General features: G+C 37.7%; 1 protein-coding gene across 1 annotated transcript; it reads right to left on the bottom strand.

Annotated features, from left to right (window-relative positions):
- Positions 1–271: 271 nt before the first annotated feature.
- On the bottom strand, positions 272–24,401 carry LOC140156819 (NADP-dependent malic enzyme-like). Its single transcript, XM_072179808.1, is given in 13 exon segments — positions 272–849; positions 851–1,015; positions 2,167–2,340; positions 3,523–3,665; positions 5,648–5,759; positions 7,299–7,412; positions 8,035–8,132; positions 9,365–9,474; positions 10,712–10,815; positions 12,545–12,706; positions 14,782–14,982; positions 19,092–19,250; positions 24,097–24,401. Coding segments are annotated over 13 exon segments (1,734 nt in total). The 5' UTR covers positions 24,214–24,401; the 3' UTR covers positions 272–774.
- Between the last annotated feature and the right edge of the window lie 846 nt (positions 24,402–25,247).

Genomic DNA, 25,247 nt, shown 5'->3' with positions numbered 1-25,247 from the left:
CTTGGCAAAATTTCCTGAAAAGTGGCATATCATTGTAAGCTTATTTTGAGAAGAATTTGCTTGCCAATATCTTAAAAAGTGAAAATACCAATATTACAACCCACTTGTGGTTGACAGCCACATATGTTTAGTGACATTATTCCTCCTAAGTAAGGGAATGTTTCTTTATTTCAAACTGGCAACCCATCCTAGCCTTTTTTGACTGAAAAAAAATACTCATAGATATCTATGCAATATTTCCAAAATAGATCTTTAAAACCATACATGCATCTCTGAGGTATATGAGATACAAAGAGATTAGACCCGAAGAGTACTGACTCAGAATTAACCATGAGTAATGCTATGGTAAATCCATGCCACATAGGTTTGTCACACATGGGAACCATAATAGTTTCAAAATAATGTGTCCTCGGCAGTAAAAAATGTTTAATGGGTTTGACACATTATTTGGGTGTAAAGGATAATGCTACACCCTTTACTTCTTTTACTTCTTACAAATGTAACAAACATGTACTTTATATCCAAGTTTACCCGGTGCATGGCAAAATAATCAGAAGGTACACTTTTTTGCCCTCAAAGAGCAACATGCAAACATGGCAGAGGCCAGACTCTTTGGGTCTAATCTCTGTGAAAAGATGGACTAACAAATAAATATGTTAGTCACTATTTGGAAAGACATTAATATAGGCAAATAATCAATCATTCATTACAGCAATTGTGGCAGTAATTATACATTTCTAATTTATATACAACTACTAGTATATGCCAGTTAGTTTACTGTGAAGGCCAGTCGTAAAATTCAGGCTCAAAACTCTCATAATTATAATCATACATGTTACTGCGCATAAAACTCTTCCATATTACTAGGCTTGGGGTAAAGTGAAGCGATGTTCTTCTCGTAGGCATATTCCCCTGTGTGTATGGCAAGTTTGACGGAGACCTCCCGTACCTGCTGGAGTGGTGGATAGACACGCCCTTCTGCAAGATGCTCCTCAGTGACAAGGTCTGCTAGGGCCTGAAGTAAAAGAATGTGTTGAGATATTATGGTTGAATCATGGACGAAAGAGATAACAGACCGCGTACCATCAGTCAAAGTCTCCGCCTCATCCGATAATGAGGGCCGATTGTTCCTTGAAATGCGACAGGCGAGATTGCTACGCAATTACCGCGTATTTTCATGGTCTATTGCGTAATCGCGAAAGCACACAACGCTCTATCGCGTAGGCACGCAGCGCTGGCGTGATTGTTTGACACGGCAGGATCGAACAATCGGCCCTCATGAATATGCGAGAACTTACACCATACAATACACGGGGACTTTGACTGGTTGTACGCGCTCTGTTTCTTTCTCCTCTGTGGGTTGAATATATTTTCTATACTTATACAATTGAGATTAAATGAAGAATTTCCTTTCTCTAGACCCAGAGGCTGAGAGTAAAATTGTTTAAATGACTTGGGGGGGGGTATGTGGCCTTCATGATTTCCTGGATCTTTATCTTACAATATGTTTCTCTTTTCTTTCCATACAGGCCAGCATATAGGCTTTTTAACCTGGCTTGAGCATTTTGTTAGAGCCTGGTCCCATCAGGACCCAAGTGTGTCTCCAATTACACAAACCAAGAAATATATATATATATACATGGTTTATTCAAAATATTATACATTACCTCTGTTGATCACATTGGGAATTAACCCTATGAAATCAGTGTCATTTATTTATGGAGGATGACATTTGGTTTTGAATTTTGAGAAGATTTTACATTGCACATATGAGACCGGTTCTCACATAATGAGTTGTCAGGAAAGAAAAGGAGATATGGCTCATTGAACATGCCAGAAAACAATAGGAAACAAAAGAATTCTTCTTTGATATTATTGACTATTTTGAACACCAGGTGAGGGAGCAATCCTGGCAAGTTATATATCATTTTAAAGCTTATGATCCAAAATTATGAATCTATAGCCATAACCTACATACATATAAATATTTGCAACTTTCATCTGATTTTGTGGGCACTAGTCTCATGTGATTATTTTTGTCCTGTGGGCATAATACTGAATTCAACCAGAAGAGGTAAACTAATTATTTTTCTTCATACACCTTTATTCTTTGGATCGCATGGTTTCGCACCAGCAACATTTTTGAAGATATTTCTAAATTCTCACCTTTGCTGCTTCCAGGAAAATATCATCACTAATATGCCTGACACCAAAGAGGGTCACTCCAAGTGCCACGCCTGGAAACACATAGGCGTTGTTACCCTGACCCGGCACTAGGGTCTTGCCTTCTGGGGTTGTGTAAGGATCAAATGGACTACCACTGGCAAATACTGCTTTACCCTGAAATAAAAATAACAGTTATATATATAATACACAAGAGTAATATTTGCTATGCAATTAAATTATGTAGTTTGACACCGAATATTTTTCTTGGCCCATATTATAATTCCCATTTGAATTCCTGAATGATCAATAAATTATTATGTTGTTGGGCAGGAAAAGCCTCCTGTGTGTCATTGGTCCCTGAACATGTTTAAAGCAAAACCTCCTATGTAATCTGTTGGCAGTTTTGTTCTAAACATGTTCAGGGGCCACAAGCACATAGGAGGTTTTTTCGGCCCAATGACAAATTTAGTTATTACTATTATACCTATGGTTTTACTAATTAGGTAATCCTGATATCTCATTGGTCAAGTGTTGGGTTGGCTGATTTTGACTACTTTTGTACAATGATGTTGTATATAAACTGACCTCAAAGAGAAACTTATAATTTTTTACAACTTGTGAATCACAAGGTCATATCTTAAAATACTGTCAATCAAAATGAACCAAAATTACACACAGGATTACCTTAATACTCTACTCAAAACACATGTAAGTAACCAAGCAGTTGTCCAACTGACACAACAGCAAAATGCACTGTCATGGGACAGCTTCTTGGACTTCCTTCACTTTCACAGCCCAACATTTGGCACCCAGGATAAAAAATCTGTGAGAATGCACACAAGATCCTTGCACAGATGATAAAACGGTCCTGCTTTCTGCTTTTCATACACTTTTTTCATGAAACAGGGCTGGGCTGTGAATGTGGTCCAGGAAGCTGTCCCATGTCAGTGCATTTTGCTGTTGTGTCAGTTGGATAACAGCTTGGTTACTGACATGTGTTAAGAGTAGAGTATTGAAGTAAATATGTGTGTAATTTTGGTTCAATTTGATGGACAGGATTTCAAGATATGACCTTGTGAAAAATTATAAGTTTCTTTTTGAGCTCAGTTTATATATGTTTTCATATAAAACATTTTCATGACCTTTATATAAATTGACATCAAAACACAAAAATTATTTGACCAAAAGATTTGTAAAAAGTTTGTCTTTGCTGGGTAGTAATTGGGTTGTAATAAGCAAAGGTCTGACAGCATGTTACCACATGTTCTCTGCTCTCACTCTCCCCTGTATCTTTTTAGTGCAGTATAATACTGCCTCCATTTTTGCAACCCATAGAGTACTGACAGTAATACTCACATCAGTAGCTTTGTATGCCTCTTCAGCAGTGCACTCAGCTTTACTTGTAGGGTTACTCAATGCAAAGATGATAGGTTTATCATTAAAAGATGCCATATCCCGCAAAATTTCTTCTGTGAAAACTCCACCAATGGCAGCAGCACCTGAGCAGCATTTAAAAGGTTATTATTAGATAGATACACTTGTCAATACAATAATAATTTCTTTAATTAAAACATTGTCATTTTTAGGACCTCTTTTGAGATTGCAGATATTATTAAACTTTCATTATCTATGCACAAAGGACAACAAAGTACATACATACAATTATAGTACATATAATCCCCATGGGTTTCCCATATAGAGTTGAGATTAAAAACAATCATCATCATCTACATTTACTTAATTATTTTGATCTGATATACCATTAAATTTGCACTAAGTTACTTGCACAATATATTTAATTGACAGCAATGTCATTGTATGTGAATGGGAAAATCCTAATCTGTATACAATAAAAGTCTCTCTTATATTTCTCAAAACATGAAATATTGTCTACATCCATCAAACAATGTTGATTTAATGATGTAAGATATTTGTTTCATTTTCTTTTACAATAATCGGAGCTAGGGTTTCAATAAATATGGACTATCAAGGAAACTGCCATACTTTTATCAAAATTTCAGATACGCTTTGAAAATGTATTTAGATTTCTAAAACCAAATAAAAGAACTGCCCTTTTGCTTTGTTATAAAAGATAAATATGGGTCACTTCCATGTGTTGGGTCAAAATATCTTCTGTACTATAAACATTAAAAAAAATTCAATTCTTTACTACTTGTGCTAGTTCAGGGCTGTCTTCATGCTCCAGGAGGGATACTCAAAAATGTCAAAAATGAAGGCTCCGGAATAGGTATTGATGACATAAAATTGCGTCTCCGGAACTAAAATGGAGCCAAATTTTGCCTTTTAATAGCAACCATTTTTCAGAAATAAGTACCGTATTCGTCCGAGTATAGTCCCATGCTCGAGTATAATCCCACCCCCCATTTTTCGAAAAATTTCAGAAATTGTAAAAAAAAAAAAAAAAATTTTTTAAAGTTTATTCATAACCTCATTAATAAACGCGATCGTCGATCCAATCATATTTTATTATTTGTGAAAACGCTAACGCAAATCGAGGTCATTAATATCTCACAATTGACCGCAAAATGCGTAATTGTTCCAATGTCGCACACAATTGACTTCTGCGCGCCGTGACAGCGTCCAACGAACTGTGCGCTGCGCTGGCTGCCAGATTTGGATTATGCGCTACCATATTTGCACAGATTCTGATACGCACTTTTGTTATTGGTCGCTTTGTTTTAGCCTGATCGATTTTGGGAAAGGGAAGATGTAAAATTGTTTATTTTACAAACTTTTGAGGAAAATTTTGTGTTATTTTGTAAAGTTAAAAGATCAAAGTGACGGTTATGAATGAGGTTAATAACTTTGCATCGGTTATATGTCGACGCATTGTGAAAATCTAAACATTTTGCTTTGGACCTCGGAATATCCCTCGGGGCTGCGCCTCGGGATATTCCTCGGTTCCAAAGGCAAAATGTTTAGATTTTTCACAATGCCCTCCAAATAACCGGCGCAGTTATTAACCTCTAATTCATTAAGTTTTTTTCGGTTTTGGAGTGTCCCTGGACCTAGACCTAGATGCTAGGATCATTCATGGTTGACCTAAAAAAAAAAAAAAAAAAAAAAAAAAAATTTCAAGATATTTTGTATTTTAACATGAAAATTGATAATTTATATGCATGTCATATTTATTAATGATTTCAAAATGCATTGAATTTGAATGCATTTTGAAATCATTAATAGAGTATGACATGAAAAAAAGTATCAATTTTCATATTAAAATACAAAATATCTTGAAATTTTTTTTGAAATTGAGTATAATCCCACCCCCAATTGTGAAAAATTTTCACATAAAAAAACGGGTGGGACTATACTCGGACCAATACTGATAAATCCAAATGGGAATTAAAATGGGGGTGTCTCTACAATAGAAAGAGCTTGAACAAGAAGGGTCTTATCATAGGCCTACATAGTAATTCCCAGCCGGTTCATGCTCATTAGTGAGCCTTGTGTTACTTACCAATCAGGGCTGTTGGTTTCAATGTCTTCACTGCTTGTGCTAGATCAGGGATGTGTTCATGCTCATTGGCAAAGTGAGCCTTGTGTTCTGTTATTCCGCCTGATGCCCGGTCCTAGAAAATTGTAAACAATGGGAACATCTGAAAATATTTTTCATAAATTGATTGTGAAAATAGTATTACTGACCCATTCCATGTGAACTCCAGGGATGTGCACCTTAGCACCTCTTCAATTTTTTCTTTTTCTGTGTGGTGGTAGATATTAATGAGAAAGTAAAATCCCAAAAATTTGAGCTTACGTACTCTATTTCGTTTTCCCGTGGCATCAATTTGAAATTTAGGGGTTTCAGCATAAAAATGTGTAAATGTAGCGAAAAGGCAGCGTTTGGAGGTCCATAAATGTATAAAGGAACCCTTTACAACTTTGAAAAGTATGTATCCTGGGAAACTTATTTGTGTAGAATTAAAATCTGGCATCAGAAAACTTGTAACTCCTTTACTTTAAAAGATATAGGGCCCTCAAAATGCAACTTGATCCATCCAGGACCAACTTTGAGGTCAGAACTCCAAAAGTAAAAATAATTTTACTGTCCATTTTTTTGCCAGTCAGAGGCCAACACATTTGGTTAGCCTACTCCATATAGAGTTGTACTTTTTGATTTCGCATGTATAAGGACTTATGTACAAGTCTATTAGAATGCAAACCTAACTAATGTGTTGAAGCCATCGAGACCCCAAGCCAATATCTCTCAGAAATGTTGTCCAAGGACATATTTTCAACATACCTGAAGTTGATGGTGGATCAAATTGTCTGACATCGGTTTTCAGGGGGGTCAAAATGTACAAAAAATGTCACAGTACAATTGGGTTTTGCATGGGTAATATCTCAGCTAAAAGTATTCTAATAGGCTCAATATTGGATAAGAGTAATGTCCTACCAAAGGGCTCTGACTGGCAAAAAATGGACAATAAAATTATATTTACTTTTGGAGTTCTGACCCCCAAAGTTGGTCCTGGATGGATGAAGTTGCATTTTGAGGGCCCTATACAAAGGAGTTACAAGTTTTCTGATGCCAGATTTTAATTCTACACAAATAAGTTTCCCAGGATACATACTTTTCAAAGTTGTAAAGGGTTCCCTTTATACATTTATGGACCTCCAAACGTTGTCTTTCGCGTTACGACACATTTTTTATGCTGAAACCCCTAAATTTCAAATTGATGCCATGGGAAAACGAAATAGAGCACGAAGCTCAAATTTTCGGTATTTTACTTTCTCATTAATATCTACCACCACACAGAAAAAGAAAAAAATTGAAGAGGTGCTGCGGTGCACATCCCTGGAGTTGACATGGAATGGGTCTACTGTTATTTATATTTGATGCTTTTCCCTAATTTGTGATTATCTTCCAGGGTGCATGTTATCAACTCTTGCAATTGAAGAATTTATTGATCGACCACCTTCTACAACTTCATTCTAAACTTTAACCACTCCAGAAATAGGCCTACATTAACTGTATTAAAATTGTATATTGGTGCAATTTAAAAATAAAGTGACTGCCACCCAACTCTAATGCTAGCTAAACTCAACATCAAAACACTAAATCCTAACCCTAACCAAACCCTTTCCCCATTTCCCTTGGTAAACCATACCTTGACTATGAGTCCCTTGGAGTCCACCAGCCAAATTCTTTTCTTAGCTTCCGCTTCAGGCAAACCTTCTTGTTCCATGGCTGATACAAGGAGGCCAGCAATACCCAATGCTGCCTGTATGGATACAAGTCAAAAACATGTATGTCATGCTTACAAACTGTTGAAAAGTACTTCTTCACAATGTTACATGTTCTTTTATTTCCAATCCTCTAGAATCAGAATAACTTAGCAGAGACAGGCACAATACAATGTCACTTATACACAGTGTGAATTGCAGACGAAAATCATACAGAGGGATCCCAACAAAAACTTTTCCTTCTACCACATCAAACCTGTTTTTGCAACTTTACATGCAGTTTTGTAAAATTGGGGATTTACCATCAAGTCAAAATAAAGAGAACAACCTATTAGCTTGGGCAGAAGGGTCAGTCAAAAAGGGTTAAAGTTAGGGTTTAGGGCATTTTAGGTTAGGATTAGGGATAAGGTAAAGATTAGCATTAGGGTTTGTGTTAGGGATATAGGGTTAGGATCAGAGTTAGGATTAGTAACAGTTATGTTTAGGGTTAGGGTTAGGATTAGGGCTCAGGGTTAGGGTGTAGTTTAAGGTTAGGGTAAGGATTGGGGTTTATAACTAAGTTATTGGGTTTTCGGAATAATCTTCACACTATCGACCTGTAACAAAATGAAGACACAAAATCTGTGAATGTCAGGGCCTTTAATCCAGCCATATACATACCTCTCCTGCACCTTGGAATAGGAACTTATTGTCTGAGAGTTTCTTGCCAGTGATTCTAAGACTTGTCAGGATTCCAGCTACAGCAACAGATGCAGTACCTAATAGGTCATTATTATATCAAGAAAAAGCAAAGAAAAAAAGGAGATAGAAGCATCTATAATAAATTAACGAGTTGCAAAACTTTTCGTGATAAAAACTGCAAATTTCACTTTTGCAAACCTAGTCATTCACTGAGTTACGCTGCATATTCACCTCATTTTTTTCAATATTAGTGATTAAAGTCTAAAAATGAGCAAAAATACCTTAAAAAAATATCCAGGGACCTCAAATTAGTGAGCATCAGATACTATGTCTGCCTAACAACTACATCGCGTCTAACAAAACAAAAAACGCGTATCATTTAGTTCGCGTAATCTCGCGACATCGCGTATCAACACGTTGCCTCTAAAGCAAGTGGGAATAATAAACACAGGAAAATCAAAATGAGTGAGGAGAGTGCATGGGATGCCGATATTATTTAACAATCCGCGATGCATGGGTGACCATCATACTTTGCAAGCATGGCAAAAATACAAATTAATAGCCATTATAAATTTTTTGAGTATTGGACCAACTTATTTTTTAGCAGTTGACTAGGAAGAAGTACTAAAACCATGATACTAGGTACAGATAAGAGGCAGAGAGGATAAGAGGGAGAAGAGGGATGTGAGCTAAAGGGGGAGCAGTGGAAAGAACAGGAGGATAGGGGACAACATGGGGGGGTAACAAAGAAGAAGTTGATTAAAATGAATTAAATGAAACGACTGATCAATCGGTAATAAATTAGGGAGTTGGTAAAATTGTTCGCAATAAAAACTCGGAGTGTGGTGATGCATTTGTAAAATTGCATTTATTTACGAACCGCGAAAGACAGGTGACCGCTAGTTTATATAAAACCAAAGATAAAGAATCTAAAATGGAGAAAAACAATTTTGAGGAATCTGACATAATTGATTTTTCTTTGGTATTTCTTCTCAAAACTCACACATCCAGGCCTAACATACCAATAATTACACTACACACCTAACCCTAATCCTTGCTCTATACACACAGTGTGTAGGATATTCAAAAGCAAGCTACTTAAATGTTACTACCAGCCGTGCTATAGGATAACCATCACACATGATTCTCAGGTATTTCAACTTTGTACATGTATGCATCCAGCATTCGTCAGCACCCTCGATGGCAGCCACAATGTGTGTAAATGTACAAATTTGTAATTCACGTTTTTTTTAATCCATAGTGTGCAAACTTGGCTGGCCCAAGTTTCACAGTCAGAGTCGTAGCTTACCTTGTATATCATCATTGAATGTACAATACTTGTTGCGATATTTCTCCAGCAATCTAAATGCATTCCTATTGCCAAAATCCTCAAATTGAATCAGGCAGTTCTGTCCATATCTGAAAAGGGAGAGATACAATATGAACAAAAACTTTAAATTTGTTTAGGTACATCCCCGAACCCATGCACCTTTCCTCTAAGAAGTAAATTTAATTAACTTTTACTTTAAGTTATATCAAATTAAAGGATTAAATTGGGATTAAGCTATGCTTCATTTGACATAGGATTTTGTAACATATCAATTTGTAAACAAAGTTCATTGAATTTACAACCGTATGACAAAACAGGCGAAAATAGTAACTTTTTGCACAAGATTTGCAATTAAAAGAGAATGGCCATTGCTCATTAAAATGAGGCTAGTAATGGACAATAAAACTGTGCTCTTTCATTTAATGACATAAAATTTGAAAACTATTGTGAGGAACACTTGAGGTTTTGACTTTTAAAACCTACATTTTGGTCAAAAATTGTTCTGGGATAGGTTGTTTTCAACAGATTTACCACATTCGCCTTGCTATAAACATTGATTTCTATTTTCCACTAAGTCTCACACAGCTCTTATGATGCAATGCACTCAACCATGTAGTAAAACACAGTCTAGACTCGCTGCGCTTGGAAATTTCTGTGTAGTCAAACCTTTTCATATGATTCATTCATTCATCATTTCAAAATAAATAGTGCTGTATTGTTCTTGAATTGTAAGTAGTATTGCCAATTAAAGGTGTGTGTGACCTCATTGACAGCCTCATCCTTCTACTTTATCCCATCAAAATACCAATTTTGGTATCAGGTGAAACTCATAGTTTTCTCATAACCACAGCAAAGTTTTACACCTGAATTATGTTTTGATTAGGCAGTATGAACAATAATATGGTATTTAGGCCTAAAAAAATTGTTTGATTGGCGTAACATAAAAACAAAATTAGGGTAGGTCGGTAGGCATTTCTTCTTTTTTTTTTTAAACATGTTTTTTAAACTGTAAATTGCGTATGATAAAGGCCTTGGAAATTTTCTTCTTCTTTTTTAAAAATTTTAAATAAGAAAAAGTCTAGGGTCAGGCCTACTTTAGGGTCAGCCGGTTTACGCCAATCAAACAATTTTTTTAGGCCTTAGGTGGTAACCACTCCGGAAGTCATACTGTTGTAGCTATGGGCCACAGAATACACATTTTGGCTTATAGCATGCAAATCACTAGAGTAATTAACTTGGAATGTTAGCTTCAGTGACAGATATAAAACCATGTGTTACAAATGAACCACCCACCTTTAACATAAGGGACATCACATAATTTCTTACCTCTCCACCACAGCTTTCATAAATTCATCAACGAGGGCGTCATATTTGTCAGTCCTGTCCCGCCTTTGTCTAAGTCCCAAGTATAACGGATCGTCTAGCATTGTCTGGGAATAAACATGTACGGGATAGTACACCCATTAAATTTCAAATCTGAACAGAAATACAGGTTTTTGCTTCATTCTCCATTTGCCTTCCTGTTTCTCCCACATATATGACTTATCACAGCCTTTGCGTCATCTTAGAAACCAGTGACGCAGTATACGAAATCCCCTGCAAAGGCTGTGATAAGTCGTACAAATGTATGTGGGAGAAACAGGAAGGCAATTTGGCATCCGTCTAAAAGAACATCAAAAAGACTCTGAAACGGTCAAAGACACAAAGTTCACCAGAGCAAATAGAAAAGCGTCAACATCTGAACAACATAAGTCGGCGATCACAGATCACTTCGCCCAGGAAAATCATGTCATCAATTGGGAGGGGGCAGCATACTAGACAAAGACTCAAATGCTGTATCAAGAAGAATCAGAGAATCAATCCAGATCCGCAAGAAGGGGGCTAATGCAATCAACCGCGATGACGTCTCTTTCTCTCTGAGTCATGTATATGATACATTGCTAAAACAAACTTTGATCCCGAGGAGTGAGAGTGCATCCAAACACCGCGGGAAATGCAGTGGACCAGATCACTTGTGATCAAGCCATCAGCCTGGATAGCGAAAGCTCAAGTCAGCGAGTATATTTATTGGATTTGTCACACTAAAATCAAAACAATTTGATCTACAATCCTACCGATGCATCTGTTTACGAAAGTTTAGTCTAACTTAATTAATTGAAGCAATAAATGATCTCAGCTCAAAATACTTATCATTGCTGGTCTCAAAACAACTTTTGACCAAAACAAATATGTTAATAATAGTTTGAGAATATGAAAAACATCAAATGTCATAGTCACATGGTTGAATTAATATGACAATTACAACATAAAAATAGATCATAAAAAGACTGATAAATTTTTAGATTTATTGATCATTAAAATATTTGACCTGTTTCAATTGTACATAGAATTGTATGTGCATAGTAGGGTTTTTAATTTTTGCAACACATGAAAACTGAATTTTAAAAATGAGCATGTATGTAGCAGGGCCATAACCAGGGGACATACTGACCCCTTAAAAAAATCGGGATGGATGCAATGAAATTTTGTTGGTCAAATCAGCCCTTTTTGGATGCTGATTGTTACCTCTATGTAAACAAATATTCTTACTGACCAGGAGTTTGCTTCGAACAACAAATGAGAATTACATAGTCCATAGTATTCCGGCCTGGGGGTGGATATCATGCTCCAAGGATGAAAACAATCACTGACATAAACAATCACTGAAAACATGCATTTCCCTATATTTTGTACAGTGAAGATCCAAGGAAAATTTCCTGAAATCAGGATTTATATCCCTAATGCTCATGTGTGGATTTCCAAAACTGACCATTAGGTATGAAACTGAGTCTAATTTTCTTGGAAAATTGATATAAATATGAGCCCACTTTCAGATTCTCTGAGACACATCCCTACCCAAACCACACCACCTCCCCTTGGGATTCATTTTTATCCAGTCCCAATTTCACCTGAAAATATTTCTCTGGAAGGGCAGTATAATGTTTGGTTAAGGGGGCTATCATTTTCTTCGGAAGGGGGGTCCCAAATTTACAAAAAGTTGGCATCAATAAAATTGGGACCCGCTGTTTTGGCAAAAAAATTATAACCCCCAGTATATGGGATCCCCTTCCAAAGAAAAAAATGATAGCCCCTAAATGCTCCTGATGTGTGAATACATACCTGGTTGTCTGTTCCTACATCCAACATGACAGGTAAGCATTGCTGTGGCTTCACTCCTGCAATGGCTGTGTACAAGGCTAGTTTCCCCACTGGTATGCCCATGCCGGCACAGCCAAGATCCCCGAGTCCTAATATGCGTTCACCATCGGTAACAACTACAGCCTGTGAAAAAGTATAGTAATGAGTTATGTCTTTTAATCATTTTAATTCCAGTGCTTTGTAATTTGCATTTGTCTCTATTCGTAAGATAGACTGGTATGCTGGTATAAGTAGCTCCAACCAGGGACTTTTTGTTCAACCGAGGATGTCCCGGTTGTTCTGATGTCCCTCTTGGTTGGAAAAAGGCACACAAAACTCCCCAATTGCCAGTGATTACAAACATACCCATTCACCTCCTCATTCCTCACTCACTCACCCCTACTTGTTTTGTGTGACATCATTGGACACACAATGAAGCACAGCACATAGCTGACACCGGAACTAAAATGGCAGATTTTTGAGACTTTTTTTTCATTCGCTCCCTTTTCTTGACAACTTGAGGTCATCAATACTGCCCCATGGTGTCCCCTGTTCAGATTTTCAGATTAGAGGGTTATGTAGCATATAGCTCCAATCATGGACTTTTTTGTAAAACCACAGACATCACCAATTTGTCTGATGTCCCATCTTGGTGTGAAAAAGTCCCTGATCACTGGTGATTATGAACACATCCTTTGACTCACTCATTCACTCCAGTGCATTAAATAAACTCAAATCCAAAATAGTAAATTTTCAATGTTAGTTGTTACACTGGTCCACATCTTTGTGACACTTTGTAAAATTTCAGACTGGCCAATTAACAACAGGTCACGGTTGTTTGATGTCATCATTTATTCATTTTTCTAACAAAACATTACAATGTATATAATTTGCAACCTGTACAATATGTCATGCACTCTCAGAACATTGGATAAAAAATGAATGGGCAGAAAAGAGTTGGTTAAAAAATGCCCAACAATGGTTAATATTCTTGAAGTTGGGCAAAAAACAGTTTAATACATGGTTGGTCAAACCTGTCAATATGGTATTTACACAATGTTGGTTAAAAGTTAACCAACCTTGGTAAAAAACATCCTTTTCCGCCAATAAAGTTGGGCAAAGTATGGTTTTGCCCAACCATGGTCATGGTGTTCCTTTGCGAACTGTGATTGGTCATTGTGTTGGGCAAAAATGCATTTCAGAAAACAAGATGGCCGATATGAGTGGCTTGCTGCAAAGCTGTGGATCGGGGTCTTCGAGATCTGTTGAGACATTTGAAGGTAGGAAATTATATTATAAAGTATATCATTTCATAGGGTATAACACTTAGTTTAAGTGTATGCGAGGCGAGACTGTGACACAAGACCGATGCTTTAAGCTTACCGCGTGGTGGTAGCTGTCCCGATAAAGCCTCGTAAGTCTTGCTCAGAGTCTGGCCTCGCACACACTTAAACTAAGTGTTATACCCGATAAAATGTTTATAATATAATTTCCTACCTTCAAATGTCTTCAATTGGTTAAAATATGAACAATGAAATGAACTTCCCATTCATAGTGTTTAACCAACTATTGGTTATATTTTGCCCATTTCGCCCCAACATGCTTTGCCCAACTGGTTGGTTACCGTAATGTTAACCAGTAGTTGGTCAATGTTTTTAACCAACCTGTGGTTATATTGTTAACCAACCCAGGTTGGTTAACAATATAACCAACTGTTGGGCTGTTCACCTGTAAATACATGGTTGGTTAAAATTTTAACCAAGTTGGTTAAAATTTTTAACCAATGTTCTGAGAGTGTGGATTGGGACACTGCCCCTACCCCATCCTCCGCCCATATTTTTTGGCAAAATCATGCAAAATGAGCCTACTTTTAGTAATTTTGGGGTCCTAACAACTCCCCTGCCCCAATATTTTGACCATCCTGGATTGGCTAGATGGTGAAGTCAGCACTGAGTCCAAAATAATCACTGAATTTCACACAATGCCGCGTGCCTTAACCCCATGAGAAATACCTGCTGATTAGCCAAAAAGAAGTTTTCATTATCAATTGGACCAATCAGCAACATTGTTAGAATAATTTCACCACACAAAAAAAATAGGGTGAATTATTTGCAAAGCTCCATTCTTATTGGTGATTAAAGTGAAGATATCATGTAAGTGACCAATCAGAGGCAATGTTAGATCAGCAGGTAGTGCTCAGGGGGTTTAAAAACACTTACCTTGACATCTTGTTCTGGCCAAGCAGCAATAATTTCAGCCACATGACCTATATCGTGTATAGTAATAAACAGCCCCCTCGGTCTACGATAGATGAAGCCGTATTTCTGACATGCCAGGCCTACTGTTGGTGTGTATACTATTGGCATTGTCTCTTCCATATTATTGCACAATACTCGGTAAAATAACTTCTCATTACGTTCCTGGCACACAACAAGAAATGAAACAAAACAGGTTTTTAGTTATATTTTTAAATTTATAAATTTATAATTAGTATAGTGCATATTTTCTCAATGGCCTCAAAACCTCTAATTTAATATTACATTGGTGTGTATTCACCATGTCAAAATTGATCATTGCCAGTTCAACTAGTTCATGCTACGTTCGGAATCCTTTTCAATGACAAGTGCACCCCCCCCCCACGAAGCACCATGAAGTTTCTTTTCCAGAAGATACTTCTCCTATCCCTCAATTATACTGTTGCTCATAAGGAATTGCTCAGAACTTGCATCACACTGTTGCTCATAAGAAATTGCTCAGAAACTCATAAGCCAGTGTCCTTAAAATAGGGTCATTTAATTAACAAAAGCATGTAGCCTATGAAGCCACTGTTTAATTTCCTGCAAAATGTCACTTCCCATTATGAATGATGACATGTGCAAGTTTTGAAAAGGCTACGGTATAACTCCTTACTGGAGATAATGGATTCTCTGCTTGATTTTGTCCTATTTACTTTCTCCACCATGATGCAGTCATGTCTACAGTAGAATTCATCTCGACCTTTGCAGGACTTAACCCCATTAAAAGCTATTAAACCAAGATAACACTCATTGAAACAGCTCAACTGATTAAATCGGATCTTCTCTGGTTGTGCACAAGTGTCTGATTTCATGTGCGATATCGCAATAAAGCTGGTATTCATAGCTTCAGTTGGGTAACCGATTATAAAGGAAACGAAAGGAAACAATGGTATGTGTGGCTTTGTTCACGAAACGAGACAATGGCGTGCTTTTTGTAAACCAGCATTCTTGAAAATGAGCAACATAATGATTGTTGACTTAACACGGTTTGGAAATAATTTCTTCATATTCTTGGTGTTATCTGTCGTTTACATATCCTTCCTAAAACACAAAAGTGCGACCCTCTCCAAACATCTAAATTAGCTAAAAATTTAGGACATGTTACAAAACTATATTTTCTAGAACCTATTTAGAATAGTTAAAATGTAGCTTGTACCGTTTTTTTTGTGGCATCCTTCAGAAGTGAGCCCCGGTGGGGTCACTCAACTTGCAATACTGACCGCACGATCGTTACCAAAATCGCAGAAAAAGGGGTAATTTTAGGGCTTGTCCGCGGACAAAATTGTCCGCGAAATTGGAAAAAAATAGAGGTGTTTTGTCCACGAAATTGAAAAAAAGTGGTTCTTATTATTTTCAGCTCCTGATCCCGTGGATAGCTGACCAGATAAGGAATAGGCTGAATTTGGTTTCCTACTTCGTACTCATACCATGATCAATATTGTTCTCGGTTCTATTTCGTATGTAGCCTTAGCATAAATTCATGCGCAAATTTTGCAATAGCCAATTTATATGCAAGGGGTACTACATGTACTGAAATTCTGTGATGCCTGTTAATTACTGAAAAAAAAAACATTCATAAAAGCCTCGTCCTTGAAATGTTGAAATAGGGTCCAAATAACAAATGTGTCCTCGGAATCTAAAAAATAGGGGTGTTTCAGAGTACCATTTTGTCCTTGTTTTGGAGTAAAAAATTGGGTAAAGTTTCATGATTTGTCCTTGAAATCGACTGTAAAAGGGGGTAATTTGTACTTGTGGTAACGGTCCTACGTGTCCCCCCTACCAGGGAGTGACCCCACCGGGAAGTGAGCGGTCCGATACCAATATTTTCGGTCAAATCTCCATTCAATTAACACGGGGAGTTGGCTAGCTATGCCTTGCCCTCACTCATATTTTACAAAAGTGTGACTATTTCTGAACATCTAACGTAGCTGTAATTTTAGGTCATGTTAGAGAAATATATTTGCTAGAAGTTTGGAGAATAGCTAAAATATTTGCTGGTTATTTTTCACACAGTGATGTTAACTAGGCAAGTGCCCATTCTTCCAACGTACATCATTTGTAGAGGTCACGCGTCAATGGTGAGAGCACTGTGTATTGTGTATAGGAAAACGGACAGTAACTGCAGTATGCAACCCACCCCCCCCTCCCCTGCACCTAGCCTTTCTTGTAATGACCTGTTTAGTCGCCCAAAGACCAATCATTACATGATTTTCCTCTATACTCTATAATCATATGTAACAGAATGAACCAAAAGATGGTACTACATGTACACCCCCAGATCAATTTTGTGACTAATTTTGCATTTTTTTCAAAAAATAACTACACACTGGTAATAAAAGTTATGTATATTATAAGGGCAAGGAATCCAATTACTTCACTGATTCAAGACTCTTTTCTTATCATTAAACGTACCACCTGTCTTGAGTCACTGAAATTCCATATGTATAACTTTTGTTACCAGTGTGTTATTATTTTTTGAGAAAAATGCAAAAATATTCACAAAATTATCAAGGGGTGTAGTAAGAAGAAGCCATATAAAGGACCACTCCAAAAGAGTTGTCCATTTTATCATATTACCAAAGAGTGGACATTTCAATCTTTTGGAGTGAAATTCACTCTTTTGAAAAAGTAATGAGGTCCAATAGGTCCTGGGCAATAGGTAATAGGCATCCAGGTAAACATTGGACCTTCAATGCACAGGAAAGTGGGAACAATTGGACATCCACAGGAAAGTATATACTCCCAATACACTCTACAGTGTGTCCTTACACTAGAGTCCGAAGTTTTCCGTTTTACGGAAAACGGAAAAAAATCACGGAATCGGAGGTACAACACGGAAAATGACATTTTTGTATGATGTGACAAAAATTGTTAAAAGATAAGAGAAATAAATATTAAAAACAATCATGAGTTGTGTGTGTCAATTTTTATGATAAAAATACTGTTTAATAATACCGAAATAAATATTACCAAGGCATGAACCCCCTATATCCCTCCAAACATCGTAATAGTCGGCCTATTATCGTGAGAATATTCCAATCAGAGCATATTGATCGCGATATTGAACACTTTATTGTGACATAATATCATTGTTTATACATTTTTAAGCTTTATTCATGACACAGATTTACAAATTTTACAACACTGATTACAACACGGAAAATGGATTTTAGAAAACGGTAAACTTCGGACTCTACCTTAGACCTACATATAATGTGGAACACATCCTGGAACTAGACTAAATAAAATGCATTATATGTTCCTTATATTTTATATTTAGTCAAAATTAATTTAGTTGATATATGAAAATTTGTGATATGTGGATCCATGAGTAATTTCTTTCAAAAATGTCCAAGTGTTTTTAGACAAATATTCCAATTTTGCCTAATTATAGCCAAAATGTAGTAAATTCAAACCATTAGTGCCATTTTGTTTTTAAAATATAACAGAATATTAGGGCTTTTTAAGTAGATGTATGCTACTTTGGCCACATTGTAAGAAAGGATGGTGGAGTTGAGAAGCATATTCTTCAGGGAGCCGTGGAAGGTGGAAGGCCATCGTGGAAGGGGATGTCCATCAACATCTTGGACAAATGATGTGAAGAACATTTAATCACACGGAATGAATGGTGCAACACATTTGACTTTTGATAGAAGTAGATGGCGTACTCTTGTGAAGACCACAGCAGCGCAATATCCTGCGCCATCTGACTCAGAGAGAGAGAGAGAGAGATGCTGAATAGGCCAATTCTCATTGAGCAATAGTGGTGGGACCCCTTTTTTAGATTCTCAAAGGTACATGTCCTACCCAAACCAAACATGAATCCCCCGGGGGGGGGGGTCACTCCCATTGTGGCCTGTACACCATCCGCGATAATAAAAACGCGTAAAAAGGGTAGTTTTTAGTGGGTAGGCACGATCGCCAGTATCGTGTTTAGGGTGTCAAAAACATGAAAAATTGGAAAAAGGGTAGCAAAATTGCAATTGCTAATACGTGGAAATGAAATTTAGGGTATGAAATTTGATGGAAGGAATAAAATCCCTGTTTAGGGTATCGTTTTACCCAAAGGTTAAATCCTTGTTTAGGGTGCTTTTCAAAAGTTGATTATCGCGGATGGTGTACAGGCCACAATGGGAGTGACCCCCGGATGAATCCACTGAGCACATGGTGCAAGGTACTACATACAATTAATCTGCAAAATGAAATAATTAAAATTATGAGTTAAAACAAACCTGTAAGTCCATAAGATGAACATATCTATCCAGATTAGTAGGTTGACCCCTAAGGTTCCTCAGTTGTCTCTGCTCTTGAATTTCAGGTGTGCTGACCACTGGAGGTAGCAGGCCATGAATGCCCAGGGCCTGGCGCTCACGTAAACTGAATGCTGTGCCCTGTGTTATAGATGGAGAAAGAGCACATGATAACTACAGTTCACAGTGGCGTAGCGTGGGTCATCACATTGGGGGGGGCAACGACCATGATGGGGGGGGCACAAGCCGTTTTTGGCAATTTTCCTATGGGATTTTAAAATTTCAGATCGATGGGGGGGGGGGGGGCTTTTGCCCCCGTGCCCATATGACGATACGCCACCACTGACAGTTCAAGAATGGAAAATGCACCTTGCTTGCTTGATTTATTGCTTGATTAATTGGCCGACTGACCAATCAATTGTTTGACTGCTTGATTGACTATTGATCAGTCATGCTATCAATTGATTGATTTGCTTACTGCTTGCTTAGGCTGAGTGGGCATAGGTCAAGGGCGTCAATCGGAAGTTGATCGTGGGGGGACACAATGTTTGTTAAATATGATCCGGAAGTGGGTATCTTGTCATGCTTGTGCAACACAGGGGTAGTGTCTGAGGGGGATGTGCCCCCTTCAGTCGTTTGAAAATTGTACAAAATGAGCCGCCCAATGAAGGCATTTGGTGGCACTTTTTTACACTATTATTGTGCAAATTCTAGTTGTAAAACCTTTGATGGGGAGGGCAAAGAAAAAAATTAGCCAGTGAGCTTTTATATTTATTCCGGGCCGATTTTGCTGGGATATATACGTGCAAGCGCGCATACATTTTCAGTTTCATACTTTTTGAAGTGAAAGTTGCAGTTCATACACATTGGGATTATTTCCCGGGAAGCGCACAAAAATTTGCAATTTTACACTATTTTATACCAAATCAAGGTGTTTTAGCAGTACCGAAAGTGTGCATATTTAAACAGAACTTCTTTTTTTCTTTGAGTTGTCGGGGGAGGTGGTCAAAGAATGAACTTGAAGAAGGAAATATTTAATTAAAGATTTAATATTTAGTCGGCTTTGTCATGTGTCTGCATCCAGTTTACTTTCTTCAATCCTTCTAATGTACTTCCATCTTTTTCCTGAGTCTCCTAATAGCCCTCTTTTTCCTTTCTGTCGCTGACTCGCTATCGTACCAGATACCAGGGGTAAGACATAGACAAATGCATTTTACCAGTCAAGTTAACGGTCAACTAGTATGGTGCCACAGAAAATTGCTACTTTATCTGCAACCATTAATTACATCAGAGATCATATCTTCAAAACTGTTATATCAAAAGATGAGCTCTGTTTTTTTCTCCAACTGATAGCTGAAAGATTTTGTGTTGTTCACATGTCAACGCTTAATGATTGGTGAAAATGTTTTAAAATATCACAAATTGTTGGAACTTCCTTTTTTGTGGGACACCCTGTAAATTTGCAAGGTAATACAATATTTCAAAATAGGCAAAAACAATTTACAGTATAATTGCTGTAACTTAGTTTGCAAGGTTGAATGAACCAGATGGTTTGGGTCCCATACCTATTCTGGATGCAATTGTTTGAAATGCGCTTGCTTGTAAAACATGCCTTGTAAAGTTGTATTGAAAGTAGGCTACAAACCTACAAAATGTACTGATAAAGTGATAATGAAACCTTTGGACCCCACCTAGGGCCTACTCCAGTTTGTCAATGGATCCAGGTTGATTTGGTACAATCCTTATCAAAAAATTGTTTTATACATAAAATGTAGAAAACTAGAATACGCGGTTTGTAATTAAGGTGGCTCGACACATAGGTGTGTAAACAAGGCTTGTAATTACAAATAAAATATGCAATATGCAAATCAGTTCATTAATATTCATAAATATGCAAATAACATTACACAAAACAATACAGCACATCAGGCTACCATATCCAATCTCCATACCAAGTTTGAAGTTGATTGGTTATTGTGTTTTAAGCTGCAGAGTGGATTAATGAAAATGTAGACAAATATGCAAATCAGCTCATGAATATTCAGAATATGGAAATAACATGACACAAAACTATACAGCACATCAGGCTACCATATCCAATCACCAAACCAAGTTTGATATAATATTGGATGGCTGAGTATGATATACCATAACATATCGGATGAGTCATAAAAATATCGGACGAGCCAACGGCGAGTTCGATATTTGTATGACAAATCCGATATGTTATGGTATCATGCGAAATAAGCCATCCAATATTATCATTATTAGGTTTTCTTAACTCCTAATAACCCTGAAAACATAATAATGAAGATGATCGGTTATTGCATTTGAGCTCAGCCCGGATAGCCAAGCATAACAACATAAGCCCCACACATGTGTGGGGGCCGAGTGAACAAGGGTTTGGTTTTAGTATTCAAGATCTCAAAATGTTCTGTTTTATATAGGTACCTGACTACCTTTGTGTATTGGTGGTATCAAAGGTCACATAACCAAGGTCAAAGGTCATTTGAGGTCAACTTATAAATTAAAATTTGGTCTCATATTAACTATTCCAGATCCTATGGCAACCAAACTTGGGTCATAGCTGCATTATGGATACCCCACAGAATTAGAGAAGGAGAACCGGACTCCCATACCTTCACGCATACAATCACGCCGTCAGCTATATGGGGAGAAAATTGGGGTATTCGGTCCTTGCCGACGGTGTGCGGAGACGAATGAAAACAATTCGGCGTCTCATCTGAAGCGTTGTGGTACTCGCGTGCTGGTCGCATCAAGTGCGTCTCTCAAATGCACCCATCATCCATGTCGCGCTTGCATGACAACGAATGCCTCGAGCGCATTCCGAGGGAAACCGAATACCCCCAATTTTTGCTCCATGCCTGTATCAAGAAGGCGGTCGAGTCCTGGTTCTCTGGTTTTAATTCTGTGGGGTACCCTCATCTATTGGTGTTATCAATGTTAAAGGTCATATACTGAGGTCAAAAGGTCATTTGAGGTCAACTTGTAAAATACCATTATTCCCTACATTATTTTAACCTTATTTATGTGACTATTTGTTTGTTTACCACTCTGATAGTTTGACATTTAGCTGTTTTAAGATCTCTATGAATTTAAATCGCCCCATGGTGGGGGCATCCCGTTGAAAACCACAACATTTCTAGTTAGCCAGCTTTCTTGGTCAGGGAGAAAAATACAAATTTTGGGGCAAAGGCAAAAAAAATTGCTGGTTTCATCATTTTGACCCGGTATTATCAGTGGGATTTTCTTATTACTGTCCAGTACATGTAAAGTCTTTGAGCTTCCAAAAAGGCTTTATTGGGATAATGTGCACTCATAGCGTGCAACAAAAATGTCTTTTAAACTACTTTTACCCATGATCTGATTGGTACAATGCCCGGGTACAATGTTGCGCACACAAATTTTGTATTTCTTTTGGTATTTTCTTGTTAAAAACCTTTTTGACCCCCCTGCTTTAGTAATCAACACTTTTTGCCCCCCCTTGTGCAACTTGAAAATTTTTGTATCCCCCCACATTTTGCCCAGCACCAAAGTATTATGAAGTGGGGAGTCCGGGGCAAAGTGGACCAAATTTTTTTTTTGTCCAGCCCAAACAGGATTACGAAGCAAGGCAAGGCAAAACTTAAGGTTTATATTTTACCTTAGGACTGCAACTAACAAATTTGATATTAATAAAGTTGATCAAAAATGCAGTTGTATTATATGGTGTGAACTTGAAAAAGGTCATTCCGCTTTGCCCCAGGTTCATTTGGGCTGTGGTAGAGTGAAACATGGAGGGGGCATTGCAGAAATGCACCCCCTTCAGTTGTGTCTTCATTGTCAACACCACTTAGGGCCTACCTCCTGGTATATCAGTCATACTATGGCCGGATAAATTTCTATTGCATAGTTCTGAGTGGGGTCTGTTTCCGGTGTTCCACTTTGCCCCATCCACATTGCCCCAGTCCACTTTGCCCCGACCAAGTGAGATTTCTCGAACATGCATCACTATCATGTACGCTAATGTATGCTACCCCTGTTACCATGCATAGAGTATGACTTAAGCCCATCTATCATTAATATGACTATCGAAGTAATTCAACAAAAGCACAGTACTTCGGGGCAGATAATAATATTTCTATAAATTATTGAGTTAAACATTATGAAAAACAGACATTTTCTGTAAAAAGCACACATACCTGACTCACTTGAACGCCCCCTATCACAAACAATGCTGGATCCTAGCCGTGTTCTAAATACATGAGCTTGGAGATTGAGGGCAGCATATGCGTATGTTAATGGGGGTGTTTCATTTTGCCCCGTGGTCCACTTTGCACCGGGCTCCCCTACGAACACTCCCTTTTAACATATTGACTGAAAATTTTGGGTACAAACAAAATAAAAAGGGGGTCATTGGGTATAATATTTTGAAAAAGGGGGTCATTGAGTATAAGATTTCAAAAAAAGGGTCATCGGGTAGAAAATTTTGAAAAATGGAGCAAAATTTTGAAAGTTTCGCATAATTTTGAAAAAATGGAGCTAAATTTGAAAGTTTCGCATTATTTTGTTGCATTTTGATGATGCTCTTCTAGAAAATCTAGTAAATTGGGGGTCATTGGGTAGCCGCAACTCAAAAACTAAAAAAGGGGGGTCATTGGGTATGGCTTTTAAAAAAAGGGGGTCATCGGGTATAGTCGACTTCAAAAGAGGGGGCCTATTGACAGGCACATACCGTCACTTCCAAAGTTGAGTGCCCCCCCCGGGTCCCAGCCAAGTGTCTCCATCCCCTGTCTCCATTTAGAAATCTCAACTTATACGGTCAGTGCACTTTGCGAATTGCACTAGTGGACGAAGTGCCCCTTTTGAAATGCAATGCCTTTTCTAGGTCCTGGTACAGTGTCCCAGAACTGATCAGGTGTTGCAACCGGTTGTACATACATACTACCCACAGAACCAATATCTCTACCAGGACAGGTATACCTACCTTGTTAAACTGAGGATCTTTGAGCAATGCTGGTCCCCATACCGACGGACGCAGGGCATGACGATGCCCCTCATGGCCGTGATCTGGGTTGTCATTTCCATTCGTATTTCCACTCATTTTGTGTTCAAGCAAAGTCAAAGATACTATTTTTAGTATGGTTCAAGCCACTTAATTTCTCAAGGTAAATTACACAATCCTGCCTCGTATTGATAAGCAGCTTACTATTACTAATAGTAGTATATACCACAAAATAAACGCCCCGATGTAGGCAGTATCACGTCCACTATCCAACGCATGAACGTTTACGTCCGTATTGCAACAAAAGTTTATCATGTACTGGTATAATCAAAACTTGATGATTGTGTGACTGACAGACTGGGCAGAACATCCGTTGTGTCGACTTTAGCTTTTATGGCTTTTATCTTTTACTGTCTATGCTTTTATATCGCAGTTATTATGCACTATTGTTAGACTCGCTGAGTCTCATGGACGCCGTTCCTATGTCCATCAGACTCGTATTTCCCATTTTGGATGTCAATGGGAAATACACACTTAACGATTTGCGCCGGTTAGAAACTTGAAACAAAATCTTTAAAATTTTATCAATGTATATAAAAGTGGTACCAACCTTATTGTGCTTGCTAATTTAAGACTCGGTTGAAACAAAATTAAGGATCGAATGCATTTTAGTGTCCAAAAGGCAAAATTATCGTCAAAGTTCTGCCGAAATCGGCACCCTTGCGAAGGGTTCAGAATTCGAATCGGGAACGAAAATATCCGATCTTTGCGATCAAAAACACAAAATTACAACTTTAAACATACTATTGGCAAAAGACATTATTACCAAACAATATAGAATAGAAAATTTGACATCATTTTCTCAAAATATTGAAGAAATTTGCTCACTAGACATCGAAAAAGTACGCAATCCAATTCCCGTTCAAACGCGTGAGAAACTGAAAGTGCATAATCCCGACTACACTATTGTTGCAGTTTACCAAGGCATCAGCTCCAGCGTCCCGGTGCAGCGTTTACACATGATGGTGCCTGGTGCCGCAGCGTTTTGTTTATGGATTACGTAATAATTGATGGCAAGCCGTTGGCGACATAAAACGCGTGAATTCAACCAAGGATTCTGGCTATGGAGCACA

This window comes from Amphiura filiformis, chromosome 7 (genome assembly GCF_039555335.1).
Source record: "Amphiura filiformis chromosome 7, Afil_fr2py, whole genome shotgun sequence".
In the NCBI taxonomy this organism is placed as follows: Eukaryota; Metazoa; Echinodermata; class Ophiuroidea; order Amphilepidida; family Amphiuridae; genus Amphiura; species Amphiura filiformis.
The sequence above is the reverse complement of the archived record's forward strand: the minus strand, read 5'-3'. Positions and strand labels throughout refer to the sequence as shown.